General features: G+C 37.3%; 1 protein-coding gene across 2 annotated transcripts; it reads right to left on the bottom strand.

Annotated features, from left to right (window-relative positions):
* Positions 1-1,978: 1,978 nt before the first annotated feature.
* rnpc3 (RNA-binding region (RNP1, RRM) containing 3) lies at positions 1,979-17,849 on the bottom strand. Of its 2 annotated transcripts, none has more exons than XM_082183244.1 (16): positions 17,776-17,849; positions 16,456-16,615; positions 16,310-16,357; positions 16,113-16,222; positions 14,224-14,316; positions 11,461-11,572; positions 10,758-10,826; positions 10,441-10,583; positions 8,653-8,778; positions 8,359-8,513; positions 3,965-4,132; positions 3,533-3,627; positions 3,069-3,127; positions 2,775-2,907; positions 2,508-2,580; positions 1,979-2,359 (listed from the first exon to the last, which is right to left on the bottom strand). In XM_082183244.1, the coding sequence occupies exons 2-15, from the start codon at positions 16,609-16,611 to the stop codon at positions 2,512-2,514; spliced, it is 1,536 nt and encodes a 511-aa protein (XP_082039370.1). In that variant the 5' UTR covers positions 16,612-16,615; positions 17,776-17,849; the 3' UTR covers positions 1,979-2,359; positions 2,508-2,511. The 2 variants fall into 2 exon arrangements, with proteins under 2 accessions (XP_082039370.1, XP_082039371.1); XM_082183245.1 differs by having other exon boundaries at positions 1,979-2,107.
* Between the last annotated feature and the right edge of the window lie 2,070 nt (positions 17,850-19,919).

The raw sequence follows: 19,919 nt of genomic DNA, 5'->3' as shown, positions 1-19,919 counted from the left end.
GTAGAAAAGCACAGCCATGTCCTTTGATGTGTCCTGCTAGGCCGTGTTGCGCTGTGGGCTCATGGTAATGAACCGATGCGGCTCCTGCAGGTGAAGATCTACACAGACGTTGTCATCAATCACACATGTGCATCGGGCGGAGGGGAGAAAAGGCACTCGACCTGCGGCTCGTACTTCAATGCCACCCGTGAGGAGTTCCCATCTGTGAGATACTCTGCCACTGACTTCAATGATGACAAATGCACCAGCTGCCATGGAAATATTGAGAATTACCAAGACATTTATCAGGTATAATTTCAAAAGTGATAAAAGGGCCCTTGTTGGGAATGCCATTGGACATAGACAGAAACTGGATTTTTTATTCTCTTCTAGGCGAAGCAATCAAGAGAATTTTAATATCAGACGGGCTTCATATGATCCACCACAATCATTTTCCATATGTTTTCATAAAGGACGATAACTATAACGATAAAGACAAACTGTGTTCCAAATGACATACTATACACTATGCACTTATGCTCTTTGTACTCAACCATCTAGTGTATGGTGTAGATGTATGGTGATTTTGTCATCCAGCATCAGAGTCTGTTAGTATTGTTAGTACTTGCGATTGCAATTTTATATCTCGCAATTCTGAGAAAAAAGTCAGAATTGCAAAATAAAATGTCAATTACCGTGGGGGTAATTTTGTGGGGGAAACAAGTAGTTAGGCCCTCCCCCTCTAGTATGTAAGTGCATATAGTATAGTATATACAGTATAGAGTGCAATAGTCGGGTTCCGGAAGTATACACAGTCATGGCTTTTATCCGTTTTATCCAAAACATTTTTAATAAATGGAAAAATACTTCCGGAACCAAAGCAGCTGAAAAAGTGGATGGGCACTAAATGTACTCAATTAAAGGTGCAAAGGTTGAGTGTGTGGCTGTGTCTGAAATCACATACTTACTATTTTGTAGGCAAAAAACTGTACAAGACAAAAGAAGTATGCCTGAATTCACAATACTCACATAAGAGTAGGCAAAAATTACCTAGATGAACTACTACTTCTGGTGAGATTCTGAAGTGTGCATATAATGGACACTTTACTGTCCCATGAGGCCACGGGAGAAGATTTGTGAATGGCAGTGAAGCGACGCAACTGATGCTGGTAGATCACATGAGAACAAGGCAAATGTATTAAGTCCAGATTACATTCATACTACACACATTCATACTATATAGAACATACTTAGCACTCGCAAAGTAAGTGCTTGTTCAAAATAAGTACCTACTCGAGAGATTATGTGATTTCATACGCAGCATAAGAAGTGTCTAATATTTCACGCAAAAAAAAAAAAAGTAAAAATAATTTAGAGCATCATCCATATCGTTTCTTGGTGTGAACATGCCTGTTGTTCAATTGGTCTTAAACTTAGGAATTTTTTTATTTTTTTTATTCCATGGGACAGTGGTTGCTTTGTGTGACCAAAAATCTTTTAAAAGCAGAAAATCTCAAATCACATGCAATGTCAAGAGCAACATGATTGATAATGAAAACCAAATAAACATTTGGAGTCCCAAAAATCCATCCTGTTGCAATGCATCTTGAGAATCTTAGATCTCAGAACTACAGTCTAAAGTGCAATAATCAAATAACAGCTAATCTTCCGAGTCGAGCCAGCCCTGGTCACAGTCTTTCTTGTGTATTGTTTGTGTTTGTCTGAGCTCTGCTGTATTGACAGCACCATCTGTTGCTGTGCTGCTGGAAGATGAGCCGGCTGACTGATAGCGACTTTTAAATTTATTCCCCTTCACTTCAAAGGCACATGTTGTGCGTGCAAAACAATACTGGTACCATTAAACATCAGGATCCGACCTTTTGCAACCTTGAGCGCACAAACAACCCAGATTAATAACAATATTAGACATAAAAGTATATATAAACAACATTGCTATGGTCTTGAAATTGGGCAGCAGTTTAAATGAAGATGCCAGATGGCAGAATTATTTCCTTTTATTTTACTGTATTATTGCGAGACATATCAACAAAATCAGTTCCTAAAAATAAAATAAAAATTACAATAGATGATGATGAACTTCAGCCCAAAAGGACTCAACAGCTGCAGTCTGCAATAAAATAGAAGGGAGAATATGTGAATAGTAATAAGATTTATGTGCGACAATGAATGGATTTTATTTTATGCTGATGCAGAAAAACATTGCTTGACATTTGGAAGAATTCAGTTATTACCTATATATTTTTGGATAAAAGCAAGCAATTTAAATAACTCTTTTAAAGGATATTTTAAAGGATATGAAGTAAAGATGGAGCTCCCGTAGGCTCATGATTGAGGTAATTTGATGCAACATCAACATCATCTTAAACAAATAGAAAACAAATCAAGCTTAAAAATCTAGAAGCTATAATAATAAATATTCAGTACATTTTCACCAACCCACTCCAACATACGGACAGCTTGAAAAATAAATACATATAGTGTTGATCTCAAAGTGATCCTTAACCCACCAGTTTAGTGTTTTTTCCCTCCTTTCTTTGAGTCAGCAGATTCCTGTTTAGGTTTTGCAGATCTGGCGAATTGCTAAAGTTCAAGTTAAGGCATAATGTTATTTTGACAGAAAAACATTTGTAATAATAAATCCTAGGTGAACCTAGACAAAAACATAAATTCCAGCATGTCTAAAAACAGCTTTGATTTGTCCAAAGTGGATTTCTATACATCTATACATGTCTGTCAGATTGTGAATGCAGAGAACGGCTGAAAACAAAGGATACCACCACAAGAGGTCTGTCGTTGAGTATATATCCATTGGTTTCCTTTAAGGCCTTCTCCGCGCTTCTCTCGCTGGGGAGTCCGACGAAGGCCTGACCTTTCATCCTCCCCTCTCTCATCAAAACAATATCAAACCTGACGGGAACAAGTACGCTTATACATCAGCACATGTTCATGAAGAACTCGCCTTTATTCATCGCTCCCGAGAACAATGTTTGCTTTTCATTGGCTTTGATAGTGATTGGAGGAGTTGAGGCCTCAGACAAGGGCCTGAGGCATTAGACAGTGGTGCTTACATGTTTCTCTCCTCCTCTGAGGAGATGTCGATATACCGGCCATAGATGAACTTCAGATCCTGCGGAAAAGATTGAGCTGGGTTATATATCTGGTACTAAAGTGAGAATTATGAGCTGTCAGGCTGTTCTAGACACATGCTGATGAAGTGGTATGTGAACTTAAGAATTTGCTCTATATAGAATACAAATATATATGGTATTATTTGGAGTATACTGTAATGATAAAGAGTAGTGATATCGGTAGCACTTTCCGCATGTACATACATTATAGTAATTACAATAACTGGGTAATAACTAGGTACTGACCCTGAACCTATCCTAAACCTAACCTTAACCCATGTAGTTACCTCATATTACCCAGTACTTTCTTAGGTAAGATACCTATATATATATATATATATATATATATATATATATATATATATATATATATTTATTTCCAAGACTATTATCCAGATACTTACTTTTTCTTCAATTTGCTTTGCAATATTCTTAACGTAAAGCCTGCAGGTTGGTTCTCCGGGTTCATAATTTTTAAACACAGACATTTTCTTTATCTCTGTAAATGTAAAAGAATCAATAACAAAATAAATCAATACAACAGACATACACAGTCATGTGAAAAGTAAATCTGAAACAAAGTCGTTAAAGGAATGACTGGCTGACTTAAAATAAATACCTGCCAGTAATCACTAGCAAACATCTGAAACATACAAACAGTCATATGACGACAGCCTGGTGTGCTATCAAATATTAATTTCCTCTTTAAAGACTGACTGCATCTTTCTTGTGAACACTCGAAGCTAAATTCTTTAGTAGAGCTTCTCAATTCTATTTGATGTTCGGTGTACTACAAAAAAGAGAGTGTTTGCGTGCACAATTTGAGAGTCTTTCACCGTCTCTGGAGAGTCTGCCTCTCTCTAGCTCTCTCCTAGAGATGAACTCCGAGGGGATGTCCTCATCTTCCTCCTTCTCTTCCTCCTGTCTGGGGACCTGAGCGCTTGGGTAGATCTTCCCGAACCCTTCTGAGGCTTCCTGAGCGGAAACCTCCTTCTCTGCCGTGTCTAGGAAGAAGTTGCATAAACATAATTAGAGCGTGTTTTGAACTGTCACGGTGCTCAATTTCAATCTGTTTGTGAAAGGCTGCCTGTTGCAGATTTCAATGATGACAAGTGAAAGGCGGCACCGAAGTCTTGTGTGAACAACACGCATCAAAATGACAAGCCTTTGACTCTTCAAAACAAACTAGAAAGCACAGGATTGTTTTCTTGTCATGCAGAAAAGCAGAATCAATACTTGTAATCAATAACAAAAGGCACGTAAATTCAGATAAAGTGGAAAATCCAAGCCAGAGGAAAAACAGGCGAGTGTATTAATCTCGGAGGGTGACACTGGTGTGTTTGCGGGGGGTCACGCTCCATGGGGTTTCCTTTCAGGTTCTTTCATAGCGCAGTTGGAGATGTCACCTGGCAGTTGGCAGTAAGCCGTAAGCAAAAGCGTATGAGGAATTATGGGAAGCAGCGAGGCTACACAAATCCTCTGGAAACTTGTCTGACAGATCTATAGTGCCTAAAGTGTACTAGAGCAGGAAGAGCTGATAAGTTCCCTCAGAGAGGTGGATTTCTTTGACGTTTCTCGTCATTTAAACATCAGTAGAAAGCGAGTATAATGAAAATAACTACCGGCCCTGTACTCGTTTTTTTTTTATAAAGAGGGTTAGGAAAGCTCTTTGACTTTGAACGGTTTTCATCTTTTGGTCATAGACATTAATGGAAAACAAACAGGAAGATAAAGTAAACAAAAGACCGGGAATCTCAATTTGAGAGCAGAGGATGACTTTTATTTGCTGTGTCTGCATGTGCCAACATTAAATAATTGCTAAGATGTATTCGCACCGAAAAGTTTAGTGTGCGTTTTATTTTGTTTAATAGTTCTGTCATTCCTAAATTTGGTTTGCACAACAATATATCGAAATAAAACTGATATCATAATAAGGCTTAGAGCACAGGCTGCGATTTAATTAAGTAAATATGTATGTGCTACAGGTTCAGAGTGAACCACATCATTTACACACGTGTAGTTCATGATACAGTGTCTCAGAACAGCTTGGTTCTTTTACTGTGAATAAAGCTGTTCTGAGATGCTGTGAGCTGCATGCGTGTAAATGAACATACAGCGCATTCACTCTGAAACTGCCAGCACATCAGTGTTAATTTCGTTGACGAATAATTTTCGTCATTATTTTCGTCAACGACATTTTTTCACAGACGAAAACGAGACGATAACTAAATAAAAACTAGTTTTGAATGACAAAAACTATGACGAAAATCTATTGACATTTTCGTCAACGAATAAAAACTAGACGAAAATGTTAGATAGTGACGATTTGGGAAGCGATCCAGTCTGATGTCCTGCATTTGTGGTAGATGCGCACAATTGTACTGTAACGTGATCTACCCAGCGGCACACGAGTTGGCATGCGCTGCATGTCTCATAAAACGTTAAAACATGTAACGTTAAACGTCTGGGAGAATGAGTAGAGCAGACATGAAGATCTGAATAAGAGTGACGACGCAAAAAAAGAGCTATTCGGTACGGTTTTCTGTGCGCACACACCCGACCCGAAGCGTGCAGCCATTCACATAGACACCTAGCCTATACAGCGCGCGAGTACAGAATTGAGCTTTCTTTCGTGTCTGAATGGACAAATACACACAAATATTATGTCTAAATGTCCGTTTTGGAGAGTATTCACGTAAATTATGTCGGTTATGTCTTAAACAGTTGTGAGTGTATCTATGTGCATCAGTGCATTGGATCCGCATGTCATTGGACATGATCCGATGTCTTAAAGTGACAGTGGGTAATAAACCTAATGCGGTCTGTGTCCTTAATATTGATCAAGCAACAAAAGAAAAAGAGGAAAGCATTCACTGCTCGTTAATAGCTTTAATAAGGATTAATTATATTTAATTCATTTAAATATGTCTGCTTGAAAGAATAAAGAATGATGTATGCAAGTAGTTATAAAGAATTCATATATCATTCATTGAAAAAAAGACTGTCTTCTACTTTAGGAAAAGTGGTTTTATTTAATTTTAAGATATTTTTTAAGTTACAGTAGTTAAATCTGTATCTGTATCGCAAGTTCAAACTTTAAAATCATTCATATTAGCAGGTTAATGTTTTCTCCGGGAGTATATGGGTTTGGACATTTTTGAGAAATTCTAAATAAATGCATTTAAATTGAAACCCATTATATTTTAGTCGACTAAATCTACTGTAGATTTAGTCGACTAAAATCTTATTGTATTTCGTCGACTAAAACTAGACTAAAACTAAAACAATTCAGATGACTAAAATACGACTAAAACTAAATGGCATTTTAGTCAAAAGACTATGACTAAAACTAAATCAAAATTTGCTGTCAAAATGAACACTGCAGCACATTTGTTTATCTGTTGGCTACCCGTCAAATTAAAAGCTTTAAGGTATGCAGTTTGAAAATGAACAAGTTAAGACGTAAATACTAGTACTGTAATTGTACAGTAAAATAAAATTAATTTTATTAATTAATTTTTTATTTTAAAGTACAATGGTACTATTACAATATAATTATTTTGTTTTGATTTATTTAATAATAAATCACAATAAAATTATAATTATGTGTGAATGTGGCCTGTGAAAACTCAAGTGTAAAGAGTTTTTTTATTTTTTATATTAACTTTATGGCTTAAGTTAGATTTTGCAAAGGGTAAACGCAAGTACATCCACATTTTTCAAGTTTTGCTCAAATAGTTCCGCCCTAAAAAGATTTTGAACTTAAAAGTAATTATTTACTCTGCAGAATTGTTTTATTTATTTATTTTATTTGTTTTCTATGCGGATCCCCAACAAAATCACCCCAATTATTCTAGAATTAATCACTTTCCAACAGGCTTGGGAGGGTTACTTTAAAAATGTATTCCGTTACAGTTACAAATTACTTCATAAAAAAAGTATTCAGTAACGTAATCCAAGTACTATAATATGAAAGTAATGTAACTGATTACTTTTGGATTACTTCAAGGTCACGTATATAAATAAAGTCAAGCAAGAAGAAATATTATAATTTTTTTTTTTATTATTTATAAAAAATTTGGTCCAGTGTACAATATTTGCAAAATATACACACATATGCCTGAATATATATTTATGTAAAGGGCTATACAGACATCTAGTGGCTAATGTATGGTATTACAGATTATTTTGTTTTATTTTTTACTAATTTTTAACTAAAAAATAAAAACACAACATTTAACATTTTTACACAATCTACATATTAGTTTATTTTAAAATAGGCCTACATGTTGACTAAAGCCGTGATCTTTCTTAATTTGCCTGACTGAACTTGGGGCGTTGGCAGTGGGAGTTCCCCTACGTTACCTAGACAGCGAACATCCCGTTACGCGAGAAAAGAATAAGAAAGGACATTTTGGGTACTAAAAAAGCTACTCTCCTAATTTCTACAAAATAGCAGCGGAACTTCCGTGAATTAAAAGCGATTTTACCCGCAGGCAGCATCGTTTCTACTAGCAGCAGTGATTCAATCTGCGTCTGAGGAGATTGTAGAAAGCTGTTATTTGCACATGCACCAGCGCGTGGCACACGTGAGTCATTACTGGCAACAGAACCAGGAACCACTGTATAATCAAGCAGCGCTTAATATAGTGTTATTATGCCAAAATACTTATTTATTTAGTTTTAAATGAAACCATTGTAATCCTGAAAGTATTCCCCCTTTTTTCAAAATGTAACTATAATCTGATTACTACGTTTTTTGACGTAACTGTAACGGATTACAGTTACTGGATATTTGTATCCTGATTACATAACGCCGTTACATGTATTCCGTTACTCCCCAACCCTGCTTTCCAAATAGAGCTATTCAAGTCATCTGGTGAAACTTCCTATACTTGTTCATATTGCAGAAAAACTAAATATTGCTATTTTGACGATTTATTGAGTTTTCTTTCCAGTATCGTGCAGCCTTATCCCGAATAAAGTTTCAGGGTTATCCTGACACAGGGGAGGGTCTCGGCGCCTCATGGTGAGAGCAGCTCGGTCTGCTGACAGCCCGATACATTAAATCTTCTCTCCAGCTGAGTCACTATTCTCAGGGCTAATTGCTGTGTTAATTGAGCAGGTCCGCTCAGGATGGATGGGTGAACCTGGGGCGCATTCGGTGATGCAGGCGGATAGATAAATGAATGATGGGATAGAAGGAGTGGCGGGGGACCTGCAGCCTTACCTTCAGTGGCATCTGTGAATTGCCGCTCTTGATTCTGCCCAGGCCCCTCGAGGATGGTGGACACCTCAGCCGATATATGGAACTCAATTTTCTTCTGTCCGAGCATCTGAGGTTGCTCGAACACGTCTGCTGGCTGCAGGGCTGGGCCTGAGGGTCTGAGAGATACAACATTGAGCTTTCAGCAAATCTCTTTGTATTATAAGGTGGTCCTTTGAAACTATAAGGCGTTGCTTAATTTTACTTAATTAATTATAAAGAAGCTTATGGTTGAGTGAAATGTAGCTGACAGTTTACCCGTGGGAATCCGGTTTGGGAATAGACAGGAAGTCTTTTAGTTTGGGTTTCTTTCTCTTGGAAGAAGTCTTTGCTCTCAGCGGTCTTTTGCATGGCTGGTTAGCAAGGCCCATCAGTCTGATCATCCTTTGTGGAACGCAGGGAGAAGAAGTGTGAAGCTATTAAACATGTATGGCTTTTGAAAGCAAGGCAAAATACGGCAATGAAACAAACAAACTGAACACTTTGCAGCTTTTAGCTGCTGCCATTCTGGAGGCTGACAATCTGTCATGAGAAAACATGCCAATGCTGATGATGCATAGTCAAAAATACTATCACATTTCTTTTTAGGCATTTAGATTTTAGACATGTAGCAAGCACAATATTTGTTAGTAATCTGTCTGTCTGCAGGGAAAATGCCCATTAAGGCCAGAAAAATCTGGTTTGTTTATTATTATTTGTTGATATTTTGATATTGAACATTTAATTGTACATGCTCATATCTCATATTTTTAACGCCCCAGTATAGTGATGGGGACACTATACTGTCAAAGAGCACCGTCCTTCGGATGAGACGTTAAACCGAGGTCCTGACTCTCTGTGGTCATTAAAAATCCCAGGATGTCTTTCGAAAGAGTAGGGGTGTAACCCCGGCATCCTGGCCAAATTTGCCCAGTGGCCTCTGTCCATCATGGCCTCCTAATCATCCCCATATACTGATTGGCTTCATCACTGTCTCCTCTCCACCAGTAAGCTGGTGTGTGGTGGCCGTTCTGGCGCAATATGGCTGCCGTCGCATCATCCAAGTGGATGCTGCACATTGGTGGTGGTTGAGGAGATTCCCCCCTTCTATGTAAAGCGCTTTGAGTGCTGAGAAAAGCACTATATAAATGTAATGAATTATTATTATTATTATTATTATTACATTTAGGACTCTGGTTAAAATATAAATTTTATCATGGAATAATACTGTTCAAAAGTTTAGGGTCAGTATGATTTTTAAATGTTTTTGAAAGAAGTCTCTTATAGTAAAACGAGTAATAGTGTGGAAATGCTACAATTTAAAATAACTGTTTTCTTTTTTAATATGTTTTAAAATGTAATTTATTTATGTGATAAAGCTTAATTTTCAGCATCATTACTTGTCTGATGTACTTGTCATTACTAGTCTTAAGTGTCACATGATCCTTCAGAAATCCTGATTTTCTGCTCAGGAAACATTTGGTATTATTATCAGTGTTAAAACAGTTGTGCTGCTTAAAATTTCGTGACATAAATGTCTTTACTATCTTGATCAATGTTTTGATCAATTGAATGCATCCTTGCTGAAAAAGATAATGCAGGTTTGCTATTAACATGTTCACAGTTTCTGAGAAACACTGTTGATGTTTGAAATCAACCCAAACAAACACACTCTCCCTTCTTTATCTCTCTCTCTCTCTCTCTCTCCTCCCCCATCATGAGTGTATAGGCCCCCTACTGCTGATTGGCTGTGTGGTGCGGTGCGGTGCTCGGTTCAATCCACTTTCAACAGCGTTTCTCAGAAATCTCTTACTGCACCTTTAACTTTAACTAACTCTATAGGCTATAGAGCCCCATTTGGAAACACTGAAGAATGCAACACATACAAGAATGACACATTCAACATAATTTACTACTGATTTTCTAATTCAGTTCGGATACATTTCAGAACACAACTTGCTTGCATACACTGCGCTTCAGACATTATTTTGATTGCACGCATCTACTAATAATATCAAACTACTTAAACAACTTGTAAATAAAATAGAAAGATGGAAACTTAGCTACCTCTCTTTATCTTCCTCATCTCCACTCTCATACTCGGATTCTTCTTCACTGCCCGACGCCCCCTCCTCGTGCTCCGGCAGAGGAGGGTTCTGTGGGGGGAAGGGTGGGGGCATGGGCGGCAGTGGGCCTGGGGGCATCTCAAACTGAAACGGTGCAGATGAGTGGGTTACACCTTCGTGTAGCTCATCAATATTAGCATAGCACTTATATTGATGGGATTCAGTGAAAGCAAAGCATCAGGGATGAGGTTGACTTTGAATTCAGACTTCAATTTAAGATAAGATAAACATTCACAAAAAGCGCATATACCAACTCACCATTGGCGGACGAGGCGTCACCGGGCCAAATGGGCTGGGGAGGTTCATCTTATTCATCAAGTGAAGAACCTGTGGAGGAACATGTTCATCTGATGAAGAAAGGAGTGTGTGTGTGTATGTGTGTGTGTGTGTGTTGTATTCACACACCTGGTGCTGCATATTTCTTGGGCACAAACATTAATTGTGACCCTGGCTCCATATGTAACCCAGATTGCTGCATTGGAATATATTTAGGCTCAGTGATGGCTCTAAAACGGAGCTCTGAGCAACAGATTTAATGTGATTAAAACACCAGCCTGTTAGAAGAAAGCTAGCGCCACCAAAAGGCAGGCCAGATTATATCATGCTGTTTCACAAAGTGGTGCGGTGTAGCTTAAGGGAAAATGTTAAATACATCACTCATCCCTCCCACATGAGCGCGATATTAATACCATCAGAATAATTCCCTCCAAATATTGTGGTTTGATGTTTTAGGGACTGGACTTGATTCAAAGAAATCACATTAGTGCCACTCTGAGAGCTGTGAGAACGTTTTCCTGTCTTTTTGACCTGATATGAACTAAAAACCTGAAAGAGGGAGAGAGATGCTGGTACACAAGAGGTAATCATATAGATGTGCTTGTTTACACATTCCCAACATGAACTGATAAATAAAACAACAGAAAAAGACAGGGGAAAAAAATACTTTGTTGTCTCTACTCACTTGAACGTAGAACTTGGGTACGCTCAAAAGTGTGTGTGAAATGTTTGTCAAAATTCCACTCGAAGGAGGAGGGTATAAATATTTCAGCGTTGGATTTGTTTGAAATTTCAACCTGCGAGATGAAAGAAAAAAAAAGCATACATGAAAAACTGGAAGTCGTTCCAGGAATGCTACCCATGACAAAATCCATGAACATAATGGTGAAGCATAAATATAAGAGCAAGGTACAAATATTTGGCTGTGTTTGGTAAATGCCCACGCCTGCATTCAGGAGCGGGTGAGCAGCAACCCTTAGTTAGCTACAGTTACAGCTACAAGTTACAAACAAAAAGTAACTTTTTTTTTTTTTTTTTTTTTTTTTATGGCCAACATTTTATATTTTATTATTTTTATGATTACAATCAGGTTATGTCAATTCTGTAAGAATTTACACACTCTAAGTAAGTTTGTACCATCATCACTTTTATTATACTACTACTCACCAATACTGAATATTATTACTATAGTACTTAATTTAGGGCAGGCAATATTTAAAATATTCATAATGATTTTGCTGGTAATATAAAATTAAGCTTTTAATGCATTTAAGTCTCATAAAGTCGCCATTAAACTAGTTTAACGATCCTTGCCAGTATGAGAGCAGTACGATTTTACCAAGATATTGAATTATAATATTTGTAATAATTACAATTAAAACAAATACCTAATTCCATTATGATTATTATTATTTATTAATAAGTTTGATGATAATAATAACAACAACGAGAATTTAAGTGTCTGCTATTAGATATTAAAAAAATTAAAAAATATATATATACATACACACACATAAAACAAACACTGGTGAGCCAAAACATTATGACCAGTCACAGGTGAAGCAAATATATCGTATCAGGTGAAGCAAATATCTTGACAAGGGCCAAATTGTTATGGCAAGGCAACTGGGTCAGAGTATCTGTGAAACAGCAAGGCCTGTGGGTTGCTCCTGGTCAGCAGCAGTGGTGAGAATTTACTAACAGTGGTCTGAGGAGGGACAAAGGAGGGACAAACCACAAACCAGCAACAGGGTGTTGGGACGCCCACGGCTCATCGATGCACAAGGGCAACGAAGGCTGTCATGTCTGGTCCGAGTCAACAGAAGGTCTACTGTGGCAGAAGTCACACAAAATTTTAGTGATGGTTATGGGAGGAATGCGTCACAACACACAGTGCATCACACTCTGCTGCGTAGCCGTAGACCAAGCCTATGTGCCTATGATGACCCCTTTCCACCTTCGAAAGTGCCTACAATGGACACGTAAGGGTCTGAACTGGACCTTGGAGCAGTGGAAGAAGGTCGCCTGAACCGCTTTCTTTTACATAAAGTGGACGGCCATGTACATGAGCAGGGTTTACGTGGGGAAGTGATGGCACCAGGATGCACTGTGGGACGACGTCAAACCGGTGGAGGGAGTGTGATGATCTGATGATCTGTTCTGCTGGGAAACCCTGGGTACGGCCATTCATGTGGACGTAAATTTGGCACGTACAACCTACCTAAACATTGTTGTAGACCAGGTACACCCCTTCATGACAATGGTGGTCCCTGGTGGAAATGGCCTCTTTCAGCAGGATAATGCACCCTGCCACACTGCACACATAGTTTAGGAATGGTTTGAGAAACATGATGAAGAGTTCAAGGTGTTGCCTTGGCCTCCAAATTCTCCAGATCTCAATCCACTTGAGCATCTGTGGGATGTGCTGGACCAACAAGTTTGATCCACAGCGGTTCCACCTCGCAACCTACAGGACTTGAAGAATCTGCTGCTAACGTCTTGGTGCCAGATACCACAGAACACCTTCTTGGGTCTTGTAGAGTCCATGGCTCAGCGGGTCAGCGCTGTTTTGGCAGCACGCAGAGGACCAACAGCATATTAGGCAGGTTGTCATAATGTTTTGGCTCATCTGTGTGTGTGTGTGTATATATATATATATATATATATATATATATATATATATATTTATATTTATAAAACAACACACACACATATATACTGTATATTTATTACAAACACATATACACCATAATTTTTAAAAAGCATATTTAGCTGTTTAAAATGTAAAAAGTAACATGGATACTGTGAAAAGAAAGTGCTAACCACAACTCCAACTCCAAGATCCAACTTTGTAACGGACTTTCCCTCGCAAGCCAAATGCTTTGAATGTCAAGACTCTTTCAAGTTGAATTTGATTGCATGTTCAATCATGGAAACTGTCTGCACCTCATTCAAAGCATCACAGCACTGAAAAACATGCTTTTCAAGCCACCCTGGTCTGTGCACGAGCTGCTCAGAATTAAATAAATAAAAATCTGTCACAGCTCCGCTCGTTAAGTGAGGGTGAAGTGCGGGCTCCTTGTGCAAAATTATATCTTAGCCCACGGTCTCTTTATCAAAGGCCACCTGGTGCCACCACATGGCAAGAGCAGACGGGCTGTCACCGAAGAACAGACACTCTGAGACATGGGCCTGTAATTGGACATGAGACGGATGGTGACAACCACTCGCCAACTTCCTCTCTCCCTCTTTCTCTATTCGCTATGGGCACTTCCTACAGGATTATCAGGGCCTGAACTACTGACACCAGGTACGGGATGTCAGCCGAGAGCGTTAGCCTGTCTCAAATCTCCAGTGACATCATAAACACAGTGACACAGTGAGATCGCGAATGCGAGAGGAAGTCAATGTGCTGATCAAACAAACACAGATGCACCTGTACACCTACCCCAGACTGGGAGCAATGCTGTTGTCCATCATAGGAACATTGTGTTGTTGTTGTTTTTCTTTCTTCCCCTTTTCAGCTTTAGCACCAGCACCACTGAAACAGGAGGAAAACTATTATGGGGGGCATTTTATTATAAATATAAGCAGTGTTGGGGGTAAGGCATTACAAGTAACACAAGTTACAAAATCCGATTATTTTAAGTAACTAGTGAAGTAACACTACTTTTACATTTACAACAAAATATCTGAATCACTTTTTCAAATAAGTAACATGAGTTACTTTGTTTTCCCATTTATTGACTGACACCTCTCCTGTCCCCATGTTAAGAGAAATTGGAAGTAAGTGCAGAGGCGTGAACATGATGGTTATTATAGATCTACTAAATGTGAGCATGTATTTATCTCTATGCATCTCATTTGCATAAAAACATTCAGTATTCCTCAAAATGAATAAAAATAGTGAAATGCAAAATCAGAATACGCAAACCTGCAATAATTAAATGTAAATAACACAAATATACTTTATGCATTTAATCTCACTTAATGAATCAATGTTTTTGCTGCTGACATTCAATGATCCAATTCAAGCATACCAATCAGCAAAAATGGCTTTAGATAAACATCACATTTGTGTTTTATTTTTCCTATTTTTCTGCAACCCAGAATGGTAGCACAGCCGAAAGGTTTGTCAGGCATGAATTTGCATTTCCTTCAGTCTGAGGCTTATTAATTTCACTTTTGGTGTGAAAAGGCCTTTACATTTGCTGAAAATAGATCTTTTAGTTTTTATTATTATTATTACAAAACAAACAAGCAAGGAAGCCCAGCCCAGGTGAGGAAAAAGTCATGCTAAAGTATAAAAAGTAACACAATTATTTACTTTTTTAGGGAGTAATGAAATATTGTGATGTATTGGACTGTTCCCCAACACTGAATATAAGGGTGTTTCTTCAAATATGGACGATTTTTGGTCAAGTGAACTTGTAGAAAATAAACTATCTTAAAACATATTTGTCATAAAGACTAGTTTAACTTGTCTACTAACGATGTTCAGCAGTGTATGTACATGCATTATGGGAAAATTGGCATTTTTCCTGAAACATCATGAAAATGTCCACATCATTTCTAATTATGAATCGTGTTTAATAGGATTAGGCTATGTGTTGGAAATTATATTTTTAACATTTTAAAAATAAAATAGCAGACTATTATGTCTTGCTAAGGCTAATTTCATAGCTATAATTATATGTATTCTTAGATCCTATAAATATTTTCACTATTGTTGTTATTTTTGCCATAAATAAATAAATAAATAAAAATACAGATTGATTAGAAATGACACACAACAAAAATATTTGTTTTTAACCTATATTTACCTCAATTTTTTTCTACACACTACAATTCTCATTTTACATCAAATAAACTGACAATTTTGTCGCAACTTTTGATAAAACTTTATTGGCAAAATTGTTGGTCAGAAATTCAATTATGTGTCGTTTTGTAAACAATGTGTGTAATCTTTGTGAATATTATCAATGTTTTTAAATTATGTAAGTCAATTGAGTTTTTCCTGAGACAAGGATCATGCAAATCTATTGAAAAAAAGGCATTTGAAAAGTAGCCAAATAAATGATTTAAAACATGAACAAATGAATTCCAAGAGAGTTTTAATGTGAACTATATATATAACTAAATGAAAAATTCTTGTTTAAATCAACCCGTGTCACATAAAAGTTCCCATATTTGAAGAAACATCCATAAACACAGTAATAATAAAATATAGAAATGGACAGTTAGCAAATCAGAGACACGTTTAGACAGTGTGTATTAGAGGAGGGAAGGAATATGAACAGCTGAAAGTCTATTGTTATGATTGATTTTGCCATTTACCTGTTAGACACAGGAGGGTCTTTCAAAATACTGACATTGTCTTGATCTTTAGCAAACTCAACCACTAGTGTGTGACCAAGGATTCTCAGCTGATGAAGTCTGTTCAGCGCCTGAGGGTGGAGAAAAGCAATTTGGATTACTAACATGTCGAAGCCATCTCTTAAACCACAAGAGGAGCATGGGTATTTTAATTTTACCTTAGAGGCTAAGGTCTGACTGCTGAAAGTTGCAAATGCCATATGCTTCTGCAGACGACAACACAATCAGGTCAGCTGTATTTATTCATTGCATCATTTACCCACAGCAATTTGCAACTTTTGTACTTCCAAATCTTATGACTTACTAGTGGTCCCTTCTCTGACAGCGCTCTTACGGAGGAGGCACCAAAATATTTCAGAAGATCCTCTTTCTCATCTCTGTTGAGTTCTCTGGGCAGATGCCGTACGATGAGGGTTTTGCTTTTCTTTGTTTGAACCTCGGCCTCGTCCGTCTCTGCCATGATTCTACATTCAAAGACAAACAATTAAGTCCATTAGTAACTTTGTTAGTTCATGATGCAAATGGCATGTGCATCTTTAAAGTGAGCAGAGGGTAAAAAAGCAAGTTTTCATTGTAGTTTAGTGAGCTAAAACAAAGACTTACTGCATTATAAAAGTTACAAGTCACCTTAATTTTGATTTCGTGACCACAGCTTTCCCTTACATTGCACACCAAATGAATGTTTTTAACATCAATATAAATGCAATAATGTGCATAATACATTTAACCAAATGAATGTTCCCAATCTAAAATAAATAATAATAAATGTTTGCAACAGATTTTTACCAATATTTTTTTCTTTTTCTTGAAAAGCCATTATTTTATGGCAATTATGCTAATTTCCCTCACCACATCCCAATACTGCAACATCAATACATATATCAATCCTGCCCAGACTCATTAAAAACAGCTGAACTGTATAAAATCTCAACATTATAATATAAAAAATAATAATAAGTATCATTATTTTTGCATTGGAATAATAATAATAACATGTTTTCACATTAACGAGAACTTGCGAGGGACATAAAATACTGTTCATACAATAATTGGCTTCAAACTGGATTCATCTAGACAGTTATTACCTTCATTATTAGGCTATATATTATAAGTATATTAAGTACATATAAAAAATAAATAGAATGCATGGGTTAATGCATTTTAGTTCTTTTCAATACTATGACAGAGCAAACTTTCTGCATTATCCTGCAGCGTGTCTGTCCGGAACTGAAGTTAAGCATCTATTGTTGTTCAGGGGGAATGAAGTCCTGGAAACACACAGTATCTGCACAGGCTAAAGAGGACTATTCTTATATCTGACCCTTATCAAAGACTGAAGGATACGTTGAATTTGCATTCAAGGAGTAATAGGCTTAAGATTTCGTTCGTAAGTAAACAGTTAAAAAATTAGCAAAAGCATGTTGAGAGGTTTTGTTGTGAAGCGAGCCTGACAAAACATTAGCAGCAACAGAAAACTCGAGTAGGCTACAGATAAAGGGACCGTTTATGGTTAAAATAAAAATGAATAAATAAAGCATTGCGCTTCTAAAGACATATAGAGCAGCATAAAGATAGTCAATGACACAGTCATGGGTTAAGAGCGAGAGATATGAGACACACATACCCGGTTCAAATTCACCCTCTTCCGCACTAAGTTTGTGGGCGTGTCTAGTGAGGTCAAGGAAATCGGATACCTGATTGGTTGTTTGCGGGCCATTTCCTTCACTGATTGGTGCGCAATGGACATCTATCACAAACGGTCAACTTCCAGAAAATTCTTCTCTCTTTTTTTTTGGCCAGGAGATGGCACTGCTGATAACGGAATTAATCACGATCAGCATTTTAGTCAGCATGTATTCAGTAAAGAGGTGCTTAACTTTCAGAAAGTGTTGAAATTCTAAGACTATATTAAATGAGCTGTTTGATTTATGTATTAATTTAATTAGTAAAAAATGTAGTATTGTTTGTAAAGTTGCGATATATATTTTTCTAATAATGTTGGTAACTGGATTGAATGGTTGGGCTTTGAATGCGGTCAGCGTGTATTCGTGTGTCAGTGTGTCAAACACAAGCTGACTTTTATGAGTGCTAATGGCTTCACTCTACTGGTCTTTCTCTGTAATGCTCATACTATGTGGAGATCAGACGAATGTGTGTATGGCTGGCATATAACCAAGCCAAATCTTTGCCTCCCTTCTTCCTTCCTAGTCATACTGCCCCTCTGTCTCCTGAGTCCTACTTATTCAGAATTTTTTTTCCATGACACCCCCTTTTCACATTTTCAAGAATCCATATTCAATGAGCTTGAAAGATAAATGTATCGTGTGGTAAGTTGGCAACAGTTTATATTTGCCTAGGGTGGCCTAGCAGTTGCAACTTGCAGATCTGGATTGGTTGTCACCATTGTGCCTTATAAATACAATATTTTTTGCCAAATTTCAGTCCCATGACATATTGTCTGTTAGTTTTTCATTTTTGAGTTATGAAAGGTAGTTGGAACCTCATTAGTATACAATTTCAAACTTGATGACAGCTTTTATGAGTTTGTGTTATACTCTGGTAACAGTCACAGAGCAGTGACCCTGGTTTAAGGGCCAACTTAACTTGGAGATCGTCCTCACCATTGTCAGACAGCCTCCAAATTCCAGTGCAAATGAAGTTTTTTTTTTTTTTTTTCTATTGCGGACAACATGGGCATTCCTTACGGGGGGAACAATACCCCCTTTCAGTCTGGCCGGCTCTGAAATTTCACAGGTGAAGGGAGGAGCGGAAGGTATCTAATCCCTGGCCTGAACAGCCAGAGCCTGGAGAGAGCAGGGAACGGGACTGCCCGTCTCTGACCACCCTGTCAGCTGGCTTGGCTAGTGACAGAAACGTGTCAAGAAGGAAAGGTTTGTGCCCCATCAGCATTGCCTTGTGAAGCATAAATCATCTATCATGCTGACTACTCGTGGTCGGACAGTACTGTGAACTCTCTAGAAGCCTGTCGATCATTGTTTGATGGTGGTGACGGATGTTAATGTAAAGTAGTTTGCAATAAAATATATTATAGACCTAATAACATGGTAAATGTTTATAATGTGTTTTTTTCAGTAAGTTTAAATGGTCCTGTGATGTTTATAAATGAGATTTTTTTTTAGATAAAGCATGCAATCTCTCTCTATTTGTATTTATTTATTAATATTGTATATTTTGCAGCTGCAGCAATAGCTTAAATGGTCCTGCAGCATTACAAATGATTTTTTCCAGGTAAACCATGTAGTCTTTCTTTCTTTCTTTCTTAAAAAAAGAAGAAATAAATAAAGAATTATTTATTTATTTAGTATTTTTTGCGCCTCATTTAAATGATCATGTGATGTTACAAATAAATGTTTGCCGTTAACCTCTTCTCTCTCTCTATATTTATTTATTTATTATTTGCAGTTAATTTAAATGGCATTGTGATGTTACAAATAGATTTTTTGCAGATAATCCATGTAGTTTAAAAATAAATATTCAATATTATATTTTCTGCAGCTCATTTAATTCGTCCTGTGTGGTTAATTCATCTTTGCAAGTAAACCATGTAGTATTTATATATATATATGTGTGTGTGTGTGTGTGTGTGTGTGTGTGTGTGTGTGTGTGTGTGTGTGTGTGTGTGTGTGTGTGTGTGTGTGTGTGTGTGTGTGTGTGTGTGTGTGTGTGTGTGTGTGTGTGTGTGTGTGTGTGTGTGTGTGTGTGTGTGTGTGTGTATTTCTATATATTAGTATTTCTATATATTAGTAT

Source organism: Leuciscus leuciscus, assembly GCF_965113295.1.
Source record: "Leuciscus leuciscus genome assembly, chromosome: 11".
Classification (NCBI taxonomy): domain Eukaryota; kingdom Metazoa; phylum Chordata; class Actinopteri; order Cypriniformes; family Leuciscidae; genus Leuciscus; species Leuciscus leuciscus.
Note: the sequence above shows the minus strand (reverse complement) of the source record. Positions and strands in the feature narration are given on the sequence as shown.

Excerpts from the sequence above, each read along its gene's own strand:
- rnpc3 (XM_082183244.1), bottom strand. The coding sequence starts at position 16,611 with ATGGCAGAGACGGACGAGGCCGAGGTTCAAACAAAGAAAAGCAAAACC. Across the intron at positions 8,779-10,440 it reads GATGAGGAAGATAAAGAGAG|GATGATCAGACTGATGGGCC; the intron begins GTAGCTAAGTTT and ends CGTTCCACAAAG. Across the intron at positions 8,514-8,652 it reads CCCAAACCGGATTCCCACGG|ACCCTCAGGCCCAGCCCTGC; the intron begins GTAAACTGTCAG and ends TGTATCTCTCAG.